This window comes from Phyllopteryx taeniolatus, chromosome 5 (genome assembly GCF_024500385.1).
Source record: "Phyllopteryx taeniolatus isolate TA_2022b chromosome 5, UOR_Ptae_1.2, whole genome shotgun sequence".
NCBI lineage: Eukaryota > Metazoa > Chordata > Actinopteri > Syngnathiformes > Syngnathidae > Phyllopteryx > Phyllopteryx taeniolatus.
The window spans coordinates 28878249-28893000 of record NC_084506.1 but is presented as its reverse complement, the minus strand read 5'-3'; the positions used below and the strand labels follow the sequence as shown (position 1 = coordinate 28893000).

Below are 14752 nucleotides of genomic sequence, written 5' to 3'. Positions count from 1 at the left end.
GAAAGGTACATACAGGTTTTGGAGAAACATATGCTGCCATCCAAGCAACGTTTGTCATGGACGCCCCTGCTTATTTCAGCAAGACAATGCCAAACCACATTCTGCACGTGTTACAACAGCGTGGGTTCGTAGTAAAAGAGTGCGGGTACTAGACTGGCCTGCCTGCAGTCCAGACCTGTCTTCCATTGAAAATGTGTGGCGCATTATGAAGCGTAAAATCCGACAAAGGAGACTCCGGACTGTTGTACAGCTGAAGCTGTTCATCAAGCAAGAATGGGAAAGAATTCCACCTACAAAGCTTCAACAATCAGTGTCCTCAGTTCCCAAACATTTATTGAATATTGTTAAAAGAAAAGGTGATGTAACAGTGGTAAACATGACCCTGTCCCAGCTGTTTTGGAATGTGTTGCAGCCATAAAATTCTAAGTTTCATTGGAATTGGGGTTGTATGTAAAGGCAGTACTGGTTAGCATGTCTGCTTCACAGTTCTAAAGATACGGAGTTAGAATCTCAGCCTTCCTGTATGGATTTTGCATGATCCACCCCCGTGCTTGTGCAGCTTTTCTTTTAGGTATTCCAGCTTCTGCCCACATTCCAAAAACATGCATGTTAGGTTCACTGAAGACTCTGTTATCTATGGATAATAATGTGCGTGTGAATGGTTGTGCCATGTGATTGGCCAACGACAGCCTCCAGAGAAGCTATAGAAAATTGATTGATGGAAGTTAAAAGTATGTTAAGTATTTTTGTGCTGCTAAAGTCGGTCTGATTAGCCATCTTATGAAAAGCATATATTGTCAAATGTCATTAAAAATACATAGAAAATGTGTTTTGCAAATGCATTCAAGTCATTCTTGATTATTAAACGGCTAAATTATTCGCGGTTTGCATAACCCATCGAGATACAGGACACTCATTTGTTGGATGGCTTTGGACATTTTATTTGTCTTTGAATTAATTACTGGAACGTTAAAAATATTTTGAAAAGTAATGTGGGAAACCATCTGTGTTTCTGATATTTAAGACTTTTTGGGCCAAATCTAAGAGTATGTTAAATGAAGAGCTGCTTATGATAGATTATCTGATTTAAAATATGAACCGGATCACTCCTGCAAGCCAGATTGACTGGTCTTCAGCTGGCAGACAAAAAAACAAAACAAAAAAAAGACGTGTTAGGGCTGCGCACAGAGCAGACACTCCAGTGAAGCTACATGTGTCTTTTGTTTAGGTCAAGGGGGGAATGGTATTAAACCCGGTCAGCAGATATGAAACCACAAATCAGTCTGAAAAGAACATTTTGCGTCTCCATTTTTTTTATGTCAACTACATCACAGCAGTTGAGGGGAAGGCCGGTTGCTGCCAAACATCACAAAGCCTGACACATTTCTCTCTTCAGTGTCACATGCTTCCCATCATGTCTGCTGGCAGCAGAGGCACACAGGGACATAATCAATGCAAACCAGAGATCAAATAGGCTCCATGTTCTTTGATGATCATCACATTGGGGCTATTGGACAGGCCTTCCAGTTTGAGATACGATCAATTGATCGCTGGATCAGATGTTCATCCAGTTAACCATATGGCGGGCCAAAACAAACCAATTTAAAATGTGATTCTCACTCCCCTGCCATTTTTCTTTTCAGGACAACATCCAGATTATGCCAAAGTGTGAAACACATTCCATCTTATCTCACTTTCATTCAAGTGTTACAGCCAACAAGCTGGAGTTCGGAGAAAAGTGGAATCTTTCATAGAAGTCCCATAAAGCAAAGCAAAGACACATGAAGAAATGAAGTAGTTTTATTAGAAAATGATGATTGTATGTGAACAAAAATAAAGAACCAAAAGGTGAAATGTTGAAGTTCCTTGTCAAAATACCTGTCATTGAAACTAAAGGGTGGTATTAAAAAAAAAAAAAAAAAAAACAATACAGGAAGAGTGTACTTAGCAGCTTTCCAAACAAAATAAACTTGACAAATTGGTCTGAGACTTCCTTGATGATGCACACATCCTGATCCAATATCCTCTCCCTTACTCGCAAAGCTCAAACAGCCTTGCGGTGGTACTCTGGCGGAGCCACCTCGTAGTCGCTGGCGCTGAAGAGCGTTGCGGAATTCTTGACGAGATACCTGCAACAAAGCGACATGTCTCACACGACTGCTTTGTTGTACAGGTGAACTGTTGATGATCCAGCTAAAAAATATATAAGTGTGCGGATGCTCACTTGAGGAAGTCTTGCAGGTAGGTGAGCAGCAGGGCTAGGCTCTTCTCATCCAGAGGAGTGTAAGCCAGCATGGCTCCGATTCGCACTTGCAAGACCAAAGAAGAAGACATTACAAAGAAAGGGCTATAGTGGCAAATTCCTCAGATATCGGCTTGAATAGCATTACAATATTTATGCAAATTCTATGTTCCAGCACATCGCAAAAGGTGCTCTATTGAAATCTGGTGACTGTGGAGGACAACTGAGTACAATGAAGACATTGTCGTGTTCAAGGAACAGATTGGAGATGGTTTGAGCATGTCCAGACCCTATCCAAAAAATTTTAATATCATGAAAAAGTTTATTTCCATAATTCCTCTCTTTGAGCCGCTGCTCCTCCACATTGAGAGGAGCCAGATGAGGTAGCTCGGGCATTTGTTTAGGATGCCTCCAGGATGCCTCACTGGTGAGGTGTTCCGGGCACGTCCCAACGGGAGGAGACCCCAGGGTCGACCCAGGATACGCTGGAGAGACTATGTCTCTCGGCTTGCCTGGGATCCCCTCGGAAGAGCTGGAGGAAGTGGCTGTGGAGAGGGAAGTCTGGGCTTCCCTGCTAAAGCTACCGCCCCCCGCGACCCAACCTCGGATAAGCGGAAGATGGATGGATGGATTTCCATAATTCCATTCAAAAATTGAAACTTTCATAGATTATAGATTCAGGGCCCACAATTTTAAAAAAAATCAAGTATTTATTTTTTTATTTTTACATCCATTTTACTTCCAGCTCGTAAAACCCACAAAATCGGAAATTCAAAAATTTGAATACTGTGACGAAATCACCATTTAGTTCTCAGTTTTTGTAGAAAAAAAGAAAGAAATTAGGGTCACATTAAAATCAAACAAAATATGGTCCTTTCAAAATCCCTTTGCTTTAATCACTGCCTCGATGCGCCGTGCCATTGAGACAATCAGCCTGTGGCATCTCCTGGGAATTATGGAAGCCCAGGTTTCCTTGACGCTTGATGTTAGTTCTTCTTTGTTTGTGGGTCTGGTGCCCCTCATTTTCCTCTTGATAATACCCCATAGATTCTCAATGGGGTTAGGATCCGGCGGGTTGGCTGGCCAGTCAAGCACTGTGATGCATGGGCATCAAACCAACTTTTGGTGCTTCTGGCGGTATGGGCAGGGGCCAGGTCCTGCTTGAAGATGAAATCAGCAGCTCGGGTTCTGTTCTTCAACTGTCTTCCACCAAACCCTTAGACCTTGATTCCCGAATGAAAGGCACACTTTACTTTCATCGGAAAAGGGGACCTTGGAACACTGGCCAACAGTCCAGTTCTTCTTCTCTTTGGACCAGTTGAGACGCCTTCTATGTTGGCTCAGGCTCAGAAGTGGCTTGACCCGAGGAACCCAACAGTTGTAACCCATTTCCCGGATGCGTCTGAATGTGGTGGTTTTTGAAGCTGTGACTCCCGCCTCATTCCACTCTTTCTGAATCTCTCTCTGCTAGATTCTTGAATTTTCTCTGTTTGATAATCCACTGAAGCCCACGGTCATCTCTTTTGCTGGTGCATCTTCTGCTACATTTTGTCCTTCCATTAGACTTTCCATTGATATTATTGGACACAGCACTCTTTTGTGCTCAACCTTAGTGGCTTACCTGTCCTATGGAGGGTATCAATGATGGTCTTCTGGCCAGTTGTCAAGTCTGCAGTCTTCCCCATTTTGAACCCAACTGAGACAATTGAACCAAACTGAAGCAATTTAATGAGACCTGGGGAAACCTGTGCAGGTGCTTTGAGTTTAGTAGATGATTAGTGTCTGACACTCAGTTTAAACCATTTATGGCCTGCAAAAAGAGGGTTGATTTATTCATAGCATTAACATTTTTTGAATTCCTGATTTTGTGGGTTTTATGAGCCAGAACCCCAAATTATATAAAAATAAACAAATACCTGAAATTGTCTAAATTGTGTGCCCTGAATCTATAATCTATGAAAGTTTAACGTTTTGAATGGAATTATGGAAATAAACTTTTCCATGATATACACATTTTTTGGAAAGGGTCTGTAAGATCACTGCGTAACCTCCTCACAATGACATCACCGCAGCTAAAGTGTTGATACGACGTAGGAGGGATGGATTTTTACACCTAACTCAGATCCAACTGTTCAGATGTTGCAGCAGAAGTGGAAACCAGACATTTTCCTACCTTCTAGTGTGCAATGTTATGAGCAGACAGGGGCCCATTGTAGTCCTCTTGTATTGTAGTTCAAGTCGGAATGTGTTTTTCTGCATATACCTCACTTGTAACAAGTGGTTATTTAAGTTGCTAAAACAGGCTGGCCATTCACCTCTGACATTGACAAGGCGTTTATGATGATGTTGATCATCTTGACCATGTTTATTTATACACAGCGATGCATTAAGTTTGTTGTCATGGCATTGGATGATAGACATTTGCATTGACCAGAAGTTGGATGGGTGTACATAATGAAGTGACTGGTGGATATCACACACCTTTTGTTGATCTCAGACATGCACTGATGTCGCATTGGAGTATGTAAGTACATCCGGTGTATCGAGATTATGCTGTACTAGTTTGCTAGCAGGTACTCAATCAGTGAGGATAGTGTGGTGCAAGAGGGTTTACCAAAGAGCCTTAACAGGTGTGGGGCGCCGTAGATCTGTGACATGGATGTATCTGGGTGGTTGGCCAAGATGTCTGCGTACTGTGGTCTCTCAAATTTATAGAGCAGCTGGGTGCCCAGCATAACGTTAAAATATTCCCGCACTCCGGCAACAACCTCACTCACGGCAAACTCCCTGAAAGTGAGGAACAGAAGAGAACCTTTAGACTCCGGACAGTATGTTAGAAAACAAGTAAATTTCTGTGAACATTAGAAACAAGTCTTACTTGCTGTCAGAGGTTCCTCTCGATTTCTTGTAATTTGCGTAATCTTCAAGCACCACATCAACGTTCTTCTTAGCAGGCAGATGGAAGAGCTGAAGACAGAAAACAATCAGAGGTTGGCGACACTGTATGGAAAGGTCAGAAGGTCCACTGCCCTCTGTGCTATGCAACAGAACGCCACTGCGGGCCAGGGTTGTGCAATAATGAGTAGCCGACCGTCACCAACAGGTTCTGCTGCGATTATAAATTTTAAATTGCAGGTGAACAACATTGCAACGTCGCAGATGAACAGCCAATCAAAAATGCCACGTTGTATCATATTTAAAGGTCCCATATTTTGGCTATTTAGACCTCCAAAGAGTAACTAACATGGCCCACGCCATTAAAGCTTATTGGCTTCCCAGTGACGAGGACTGGCTAAGTGTGGCTGAAGGTTTAGCTACACACAAGTATGGCTCGGATAATTTGATACTGTTTAGCCACATTGGCTAAGAAGTTTTCATGAGTGTGCAGTGAGCAGTGCCAACCCTGCTATGGCTAAAAAGCAAAGCGTGGAGAGTGTCTTTCACCAAAACGCACAAATGCAGTCAATGAATGGGGCTATCATTGCGAATACCCACTCAAATATCCACACTCTCTCTTTTTATTTCTCACAAGTTTCCGCTCTTGCTGTATTATAATAATACAGCTACTGCAGGGAGCACAATCCGCTTCTTCCTTAGAAATTGCGCCAAGTTGACTGTGGTACCGTACTATAAAAAAATAATACAGTACATGTGAAGCCTCAAAATTTGGTTCCCTGATAAGAACACCATGGTCACTGTTTTCCTGGCAGCAGGTGTCACCGACTGTACTTCGGTTGCAATTGCTCAGTTCAGTAACGCTGCTCGGTGTACAGCGACAGAAAATAAATATACTACTAACCTGTTTTTGTCGTGTAATCAAATCCCAGTCATCTACTAGCCAAGGTTTCAGCTCCTCAGGGATTTTGACTTTAACTTCCACTCTGTTTATGAAGGTCTCCTCCTGACCAAACAACATCAAGTAACATGATATTACACAAGACAACTAGCAACACTTACTACCACACACAGCACACAAACAGTATATGATGTGATTTAACTTCTACGTAGGAGAGTGGCGAACATACACTTTCAACAGTGGGGTCAACACGAGCCCTCTTCTTTCGTGGAGGGTGGGCTGGGTCCCCTCCTGAACTCGGCCCTTCTCCTGGACCAGGAGCTAGAACAGACAGACATGCTTAACTCTTGCTGAGGAGGGCTGTACACAAGAAATAGCCTCAAAATCTGATGCATTTTGTAGAAATATTTTGTAGAAATATTGACACAATGTGCCATCATCTCTGTCCAACAAAAATGATGCCCCTCCTCCCCCCCAAAAAACATGTTCTGTGTATTGTGTTTTGAATAAAAATACTAAAAAGAAAAACAATTTAGAAATATAGTATATGATTTGTGTTGGACAGCAAAACCGTTCCGCAAAGAGATTGAATGATGTCATTTAGGGATGCACCGAAAATTTGGTCGCTGAACATTTTTGGTTGAAAATGGCCCAATAGTGCCTTTTTGGTTTTCATGTGATTTTGTCAACGAAAAAACACAGCCGCAACACCACTCTGGGCGGGCTAAGCAGTGCAAAATAACCAGTCTCTATCGCACTTGGTTGGCCACAAGGCACTACCTTGGAGCTCGACGTGAGATAGACTTAGAAGAAAAAGGTGGGTGGCGAGAACTAGCAGAGGAGACTGGTTAGCCCGCTCAGACTGCACGCATGCCGGCCATGACGAAGTGAATATCAGGGCGCACTGCCATTGAGCTAAGGGTAAGATTAGACATAGGAGAAAAAAAGAACCAGCCAGTTAGCGGTGCATCATTTATCATAATTTCTTCCTGTGTTTCAATGATTAGTTAAGTCTTTTTTTTCCCCCCACATAACCTAGATCCATCCACTGCAAGTGCAAAAATATTTCAAAAACGAATGCATTAAGTTAAAAATAAAGCTTGTGTAACAATTTTAACACCAGCTTTATGTCAGTCTACTAGCCTGATGAACATGAACATGCGACAAGACATGATTGACTCAGTTACTCAGTTATACATATAAGTCAACACATTAACATGAGAAGCACATACTTTTTTGTTTGTTCTTTTTGGTTTTCCTGCAATAGAAAAAAAAACAACATTATTTACTGTAAAAGTATGATGCAGCATTACAAAGCGGGAGCGCCAATGAACAGTGAATGTTGCACTTACACGTCGTTTTTCTGTGAAGTAGCAGGTATCTTCTTATTCGGTGCAGCACCCCTCATTCTTCCTTCAACATAATGGTCTCTAGGATAAGAAAGGATGCAACAAACAGTCAACGTTTTGGAAATCATCGCTATTATAAATGATTGATCATATGCAAAGTTAGATATGTGGGTCTCTGCCTCTGCACATTTTTATATAAGTTAGGTAGTTACAGTAGATCTAAAATATGTATACACCCCTGTTTACATGCCAGGTTTTTGTGAAACAAAAACAAAATTAGACCATTTATCGCAAAACTTTAAGCCATTAATGTGAACATATAACCTTTTATTATCTTTTTGAGAGGGGAGTTAAAAATAACTGAATAGTGTGGTTGTACACACCCTCTTATAACTGGGATTCAGCTGTGTTCAGAATTAACCAATCACATTCAAACTCACATTAAATGGGAGTCAGCAAACACCTGCTTCTATTTGAAGGTATGGTGTTTCATAACCAGGGCTCGAGACTGTGACCAAATTGGTCACGTATGAGACCCTTTTCTGTGTGAGCGAGTAAAGTTTTCATGTGGTTGCATTTTTGTGTGTGTTTTAATGCTCCCTTATCACAGTCACACTATTTAGAGACATTGTGGTTGAAAGTCACCATCTTTTTCACTGCTTTAGTCAATCTCCTCCACCTACACGCTTTCCTTTCTGAAGATAGATACAGCGGCATCTCATTATTATTAACAACAAATGGGTACATGCACGTTTCCCCCCCCCCCCCCCCCCCGCCCCGACGAGAGCGAACCTCGCGTGGCGAAGCGCCCGCGAGCTGGAGAAAGTCTGTGCTCACGTATGGGGAGAGACATTTTCTCAAAATGATTTACACAAATATATCCGCGATTTACACATTTTTCAGATCAACAAATATATCCGCAATTTACACGTGTTTTTCAAATCCACAATTATATCCGTGATTTACACGTGTTTTTTTTTTATTGTGTGTGCATTTATTATCAGAATCATCTTTATTTGCCAAGTATTTCCAAAAAACACACAAGGAATTTGTCTCCGGTAGTCGGAGCCGCTCTAGTACGACAACAGACAGTCAATTGACAGAGAACACTATTGAGACATAAAGACATTAACAAAAAACAGTCACTGAGCAATAAAGGGTTGCTAGTTATCTGGTAATGCCGGTACATTATTATTATTATTTTTTGGGACAATTGTGCAAAAAGATGCAGAGTCCTCTAGCACTTAGAGCAGTTCGAAAGACTAATATTGCAATAGTCCGGTGCAATGACCATCGTTGCAAAGGGCGCCAAGACTTCAAGCGAGTCGTGCGATAATCTGGGACAATGTTGAATGTGCAAATGTTGCAGATACTCCTCAATCAGTGTACAAATGGAGCAGATGCTACTCTGGCATGAGTGGCCAGTATTGGTCAACAACAGATATGCAAATAGTGCAGCGTGGCGAGACTATGACAGTGAGTGCACGAGTAATGTATAATTGGGCCCACAGAAATGTGACAACTTTTATGACTTATCATTTGTAAATATTCAATTGCGCTTGTGAATTGTTGAAGGTTTCATTTGTGGATCAGCAGGCATCCACGTTTGTTTTTGAGACAAACGTAACAGTTTTCAAGACACACACAATTTGAGACTGTTCACACGTGTGGGAAGGTCCGTCCCTCCATCCACTAGGTGGCAGTGTTGCTGTCTCCGTTGACTGCAAGTCATTTTTATGTGAATCCAAAAGTCTATGGTCCAATCCATAAATACGTGCGCACACGCATGCACACACACACACACACACGCACTGGTGCGACCAACTGAAAAAGACCAGTGCAAACGTTAGTGTAGAGCCCTGGTAACACACTTTCTCCACTCGTGTTTGGAAGATTGAGTTATGGTCCAATGAAACCAAGGCTGAACTTTTTGGCCATGAATCCTTAAGGTATGTTTGGTGCAAGCAGACCACTGCGTATCACCAAAAGAACAGCATACCTACAGTGAAGCATGATGGTATCATGCTTTTGGGCTATTTTTCTTCAGCTGAAACTGGGGACTGAGGCAAGGTGGATGGAATTATGAACCGTTTTAAATGGCAGTCAGTGTTACCACAAAACCTTCAGGCTTCTGCTAGAAAGCAAAAAAAAAACTGGAAAAGCTCACTCGGACAACTGAAGAGGCACTTTAAATGGTGGCAGGTGTCTGCTGACTCCCTCATGACTAGTTTGAATGTGAATGGATAATTCTGAACACAGCCACATCCCATTTATAAGGGATAAAATTATTTCAGTTTGTTTTTGCTTCCCCTCTCAAAATATTTGTAAAGCATTGAGTTGTACAAGTTATGGGTCACATGAATGGTGGAAAAAGTTTTGAAATTATTTATCTTGGTCTCATTTTTTTCATATAAAAAAACCCTGACATTTGAAGAGGGGTGTGTGTAGACCTTTTATATCCACTGTACACACTTTTCGAAAGTGTTAAACTAAAGAACTGTAGAATGGACATACTGGTTGGCCTTCTGAAGCTCTTTCTGTTTCTGCAGATTGCTGTCCACATACTTCAGCACTCTGCTCTCAGGAACCCATTCGTCCCAACTAGAAAGAATGATGAAATAGACAATAATGCATTTATGTCAAACCAAAATACAAATGTTAACCGACTCACTTACTTTTTATTCCACCCGCTATAATGAATGAAGTACTTGATTTGTTTCTCCTTGACGTTTATCTTAACACACTGCACAGAAACACATTTGGTACACTTAGAGAAGGAGTCATAAGAAGGAGGCGTTCCAAGAAGCAGGGAAACTTGCTGTGGAAATTTACCTTAGCTTCGTAGAGCAATGGCCCATGAAAACACAGCACTCTTTCACCTGGAAACAACAGTCATTCATATACAGGTCAGCATTATATAGGTGTGTGCGTATCTGCCGCTAACTGGCACTCAAAAGGGGGCACTCGATGAGCCACACTCATGATTGCGCATATTGAGTGGCAGCAGAACTGCTGTTGTTCGTGATTCACTGCGTTTGCGTTTTTTTCCCCCCACCTTACCAACATACACCACTAATGATGACATAGAACAGGTGTCCTAGTTTTAAACAAGACTTCAAAATTTCTCGACAGAGCAAGTGCATGCATTATAATTCTCACACAACATTCCCCGAAGTTAACAACTCCCCCCAAATGTCGACACGAGTAAGGCTATTTTTCAGATCCATATAGACATCTTTATTATATATTTTTTCGGCTTTACACGATCAGGATTTTTGGGGCCGATCACTGATCAGCGAGTTTAAAATAACGATAACAGATCACCGATCCGATCACAAGATGGAGCAAGGAGCAATGTGTCTATTTAAATGGCTTGTTCATTTGCTGTTTAGACTTGTCTACTGTATACTGAGTATCTTCAAAAGTATTCCCTAGTCCAGTGATTCCCAACCAGTGCGTTGTGGCACATTACTGTAGCGTGAGCGATCTTCAGGTGTGCCGTGGGAAATTATCAAATTTTACTTAACTGCTCAAAATAAAATATTTGTTTACAAGAAATAATGCATCTTTGTTTTCTCCATTTTGTTCTTATTACACCCAGTGCGATATCGTCGTCATGGTAACGAGGGTATCCAGTCGCGTTTGAGTTGACAAGATAAAGCCCCGTGATCGTAAAAGACGGGAAGCGAAGATTTTATTGCAGTACATCAAAAGAAATGCGACAACGCTAAAAATAAATTAGCTTTTGGATTCAAATATACTGTACACAATGGCGATGCGGAGTAAATGTCTTTTGCGCAGCTGATCAATGACGTCATTGATCGGCTCGGCGAATGACAAAGCTGATCAGCATAAAAATGCTAATTATCGTCCAATTCCGATCAAGCCGATAAGATCGGTTTAAAGTCTAGTAATTTTCTATGCTTCTGAAAAATGTTATGTAAATTGGTGGATGAACAGAGACATTATTGGGACAAAGAGCTGGCCAAGTCCCTTCATGTGACGTTACTCTGACCCCTCGCCCTCCTGGCTCATATTTTCCCATCCGTCGCTTCCAACTCTATCCATCCATTTTCTGAACCGCTTATCCTCACTAGGCTTGTGGCTGTGCTGGCGCCTATCTCAGCTAACTTCGGGTGAGAGGCGGAGTACACCCTGTACTGGTCGCCAGCCAATTGTAGGCTTCCAACTCTAATTTCATGAATTTTATCAACTACCAATGCCTCTTAACTGTGCTCTATTAATTCCTTCCTATGTAATTGAACAACGGAGTGTTTGTTCATTCTCGACATGTTTTTTTTCTTCTATGCATGGTTGAGTGTCAAATTAAACCACACATCACCTGACTGCCATCTGCAAACTCTGTTTGGCGTAGTTGTTTTTTTTGTTCTATAGCACAATAGATGTACAAATATATGTACACATATACAAGATGTATTGCTTGATTGCATCATTATAACAATTACAGTGGTGTGAAAAAGTCCTTCCTGATTTCTTTTTTTTCTTCATGTTTGTCACACTTAAAAGTTTCTTATCATCAAACAAATTTAAACAAAGACAACACAAGTAAACACAAAATTGAGTTTTAAATGAAGGTTTTTATCATTAAGGGCAGGGGGAAAAAATCCAAACCTACATGGCCTTGTGTAAAAAAGTTAAGCCATTTCTAAAGCTTTGGGACTCCAGCAAACCACTGTGAGAGCAATTATCCACAAGTGGAAAAAACATAGAACAGTGGTGAACCTTCCCAGGAGTGACCGGCTGACCAAAATTACCCCAAGAGCGCAGCGATGACTCATCCAAGAAGTCACAAAAGACCCCACAACAACATCCAAAGAACTGCAGGCTTCACTTGCCTCAGTTAGGGTCAGTGTTCATGACTCCACCATAAGAAAGAGACTGGGAAAAAAATGGCCTGCATGACAGTTCCAAGATGAAAACCACTGCTGAGTAAAAAGAACATTAAGGCTCATCTCAATTTTGCCAGAAGACACCTTGATGACATTTTTGGAAAATACTTTGTGGTCATTTTGGAAGGTGTATGCTCCATTACATCGGACGTAAAAGTAACACCACATTTCATAAAAAAACATCATACCAACAGTAAAATATGGTGGTGGTAGTGTGATGGTCTGGGGCTGTTTTGCTGCTTCAAGACCTGGAAGACTTGCTGTGATAAATGGAACCATGAATTCTGCTGTCTACCAAAAGATCCTAAAGGAGCATGTCCAACCATCTGTTCGTGACCTCAAGCTGAAACAAACTTGGGTGCTGCAGTAGGAACATGATCCAAAACTCACCAGCAAGGCCACCTCTGAATGGCTGAAGAAAAACAAAATGAAGACTTTGGAGTGGCCAAGTCAAAGTCCTGACCTGAATCCTTTTGAGATGCTGTGGCATGACCTTAAAAAGGCAGTTCGTGCTCAAAAACCATCCAATGTGGCTGAATTATAACAATTCTGCAAATATGAGTGGGCCAGAAAATTCCTCTACAGCGCTGTAAGAGACTCATTGCAAGTAATCGCAAACGCTTTATTGCAGTTCTTGCTGCTCAGGGTGGCCCAACCAGTTATTACGTTTTTTGTCACACAGGACCATGTAGGTTTGGATTTTTTTTCTCCCTTAATAATAAAAACCTTTATTTAAAAACTGCATTTTGTGTTTACTTGTGTCAAGAAGGAGGAAACACTTTTTCACACCACTGTATGTACAGCAATAGTCATATAGCCTTCGTTGCTGTCTTTTACTACATTTATATTTACATTTTTACATTGTATTACTTTACTAAAGGTCTTTAGACTATTCTGTGTTGAAAATTTTAACTGAATATTCATTGTTCTTTTCAAATTATGATTTTTCTTATCCCAGGTTTTTCACTTCGATCCTTTCGCTTAGTGACTAGAATTAATTACTTCAATTAGACATAATTAACATTAAAAAAAAAAAGAGTCACACCTAAAATCATTGACTTCGTATAAGCGTTGGCCAGAAACGGGTGCATTTTCATCAGTTTTAAAGAGTCGTACCTTTTTTTATATACTGCACGACCCAAACGATTTCTTTTGACAAACTAATTATACTACATTCTGAGAAATAAGCGCACGGATACTGTAATGGACCGTTAACTAATAATTTATTTGCACTAACCTGCTGCTTGTGCACACGACAAACAACCTCGACTATAGATTTAGCCCAGCTAAGCTAACAACTATCTCAGGAGGGAGCTGGGGCGTCTAAATGTCGCTGGTCTAAATGCTTTTCAATTGATTAATGGGTTGACTTTGACGTTATGATGATATAAGTCGTTCACTATGCAGCAGAAATGAAGATAATACCAGGAATAAAGACATGGGGATGTGCCCTGTGCTAATAACAACAACAATGAAAGCTAAACTGCGGCTGAGATGCTAGCTGATGTCTGAGCTCCATTCCATCGATTTCGACGCTTACTATCATCGCGGTTCTAAGACCGCACGGACAGAGAGCACGGTACCTTCTTGAAATTTAGGTTTCGGGTCCTGTTTCGGCGCCATTCACGGATTAAACGATCAAAATAGGGGAAAAATCGCCAGCTCCCATTCCAATCTGAAACGGTGCCGCTCACTTATAGACGTCATCACCGATGTGGTGACGTCACTAAACGCGACCAAGCAGAGCGCGACAAGGTAATACAGATTTAAGGGGAAAAAAATAAAAATAAAAATAAGGTAACACTTTACATTAGAAAATAGCAAGGCAATACGTAACCTTTTTATTTTAGGGTTACGTTGCTTGTGTGTCCTAAATCAGTGGTTCACCTCCAAAAATTCTTAATTCTGCAAGTACCACCATAATGGTAGTTATGTTGTTAAGTTTCAAAGTGTCCATCAAAAGCGAGAAAAAAGTTTTATTTCTAAATATTATATTTATCTTTGACGTCATGCAGTTTGATATGTATAATCTTGTACATAAACATTCTAAACAGTTAAATAGTAAATGCAAATGTATTGTAGGCCTACTCAAAAGTTAAAAACAACCAACTATTCATAAAAAAATATACCGTGCATGAAAACTAAAAACGGCACTGTACTGGATTTACAAAAAAAAACAGGCTGTATAGTTACAAGCTTCCTTATAATGTACACTGGCATTGATGTATGAAGTTATGAGCAAAGATATATTTGTAAGAAGCTTTAGACAAATTAAGTGAAATTTAATAATTTCCCATGGCAACCTTCATGATCTCTTACAGCACATTAGTGTGCCACATCACCCTGGTTGGGAATACTGTCATAGAGTTTGGAAGTTAGATTTAGGTCTGGGCCGGGGCTGAGCCATTCCAAACCATTTTTTCCCCCCAGATAGGTTAAAATAGCGTTGCTATAT

At 40.9% G+C, this 14752-nt stretch overlaps 1 protein-coding gene across 1 annotated transcript; it reads right to left on the bottom strand.

Annotated features, from left to right (window-relative positions):
- Positions 1-1784: 1784 nt before the first annotated feature.
- Positions 1785-14024, bottom strand: morf4l1 (mortality factor 4 like 1). The gene is made up of 12 exons (XM_061774557.1): positions 13881-14024; positions 10220-10266; positions 10063-10130; positions 9902-9988; positions 7391-7468; positions 7271-7296; positions 6268-6359; positions 6042-6143; positions 5121-5209; positions 4857-5029; positions 2225-2309; positions 1785-2129 (listed from the first exon to the last, which is right to left on the bottom strand). The coding sequence occupies exons 1-12, from the start codon at positions 13918-13920 to the stop codon at positions 2045-2047; spliced, it is 972 nt and encodes a 323-aa protein (XP_061630541.1). The 5' UTR covers positions 13921-14024; the 3' UTR covers positions 1785-2044.
- Between the last annotated feature and the right edge of the window lie 728 nt (positions 14025-14752).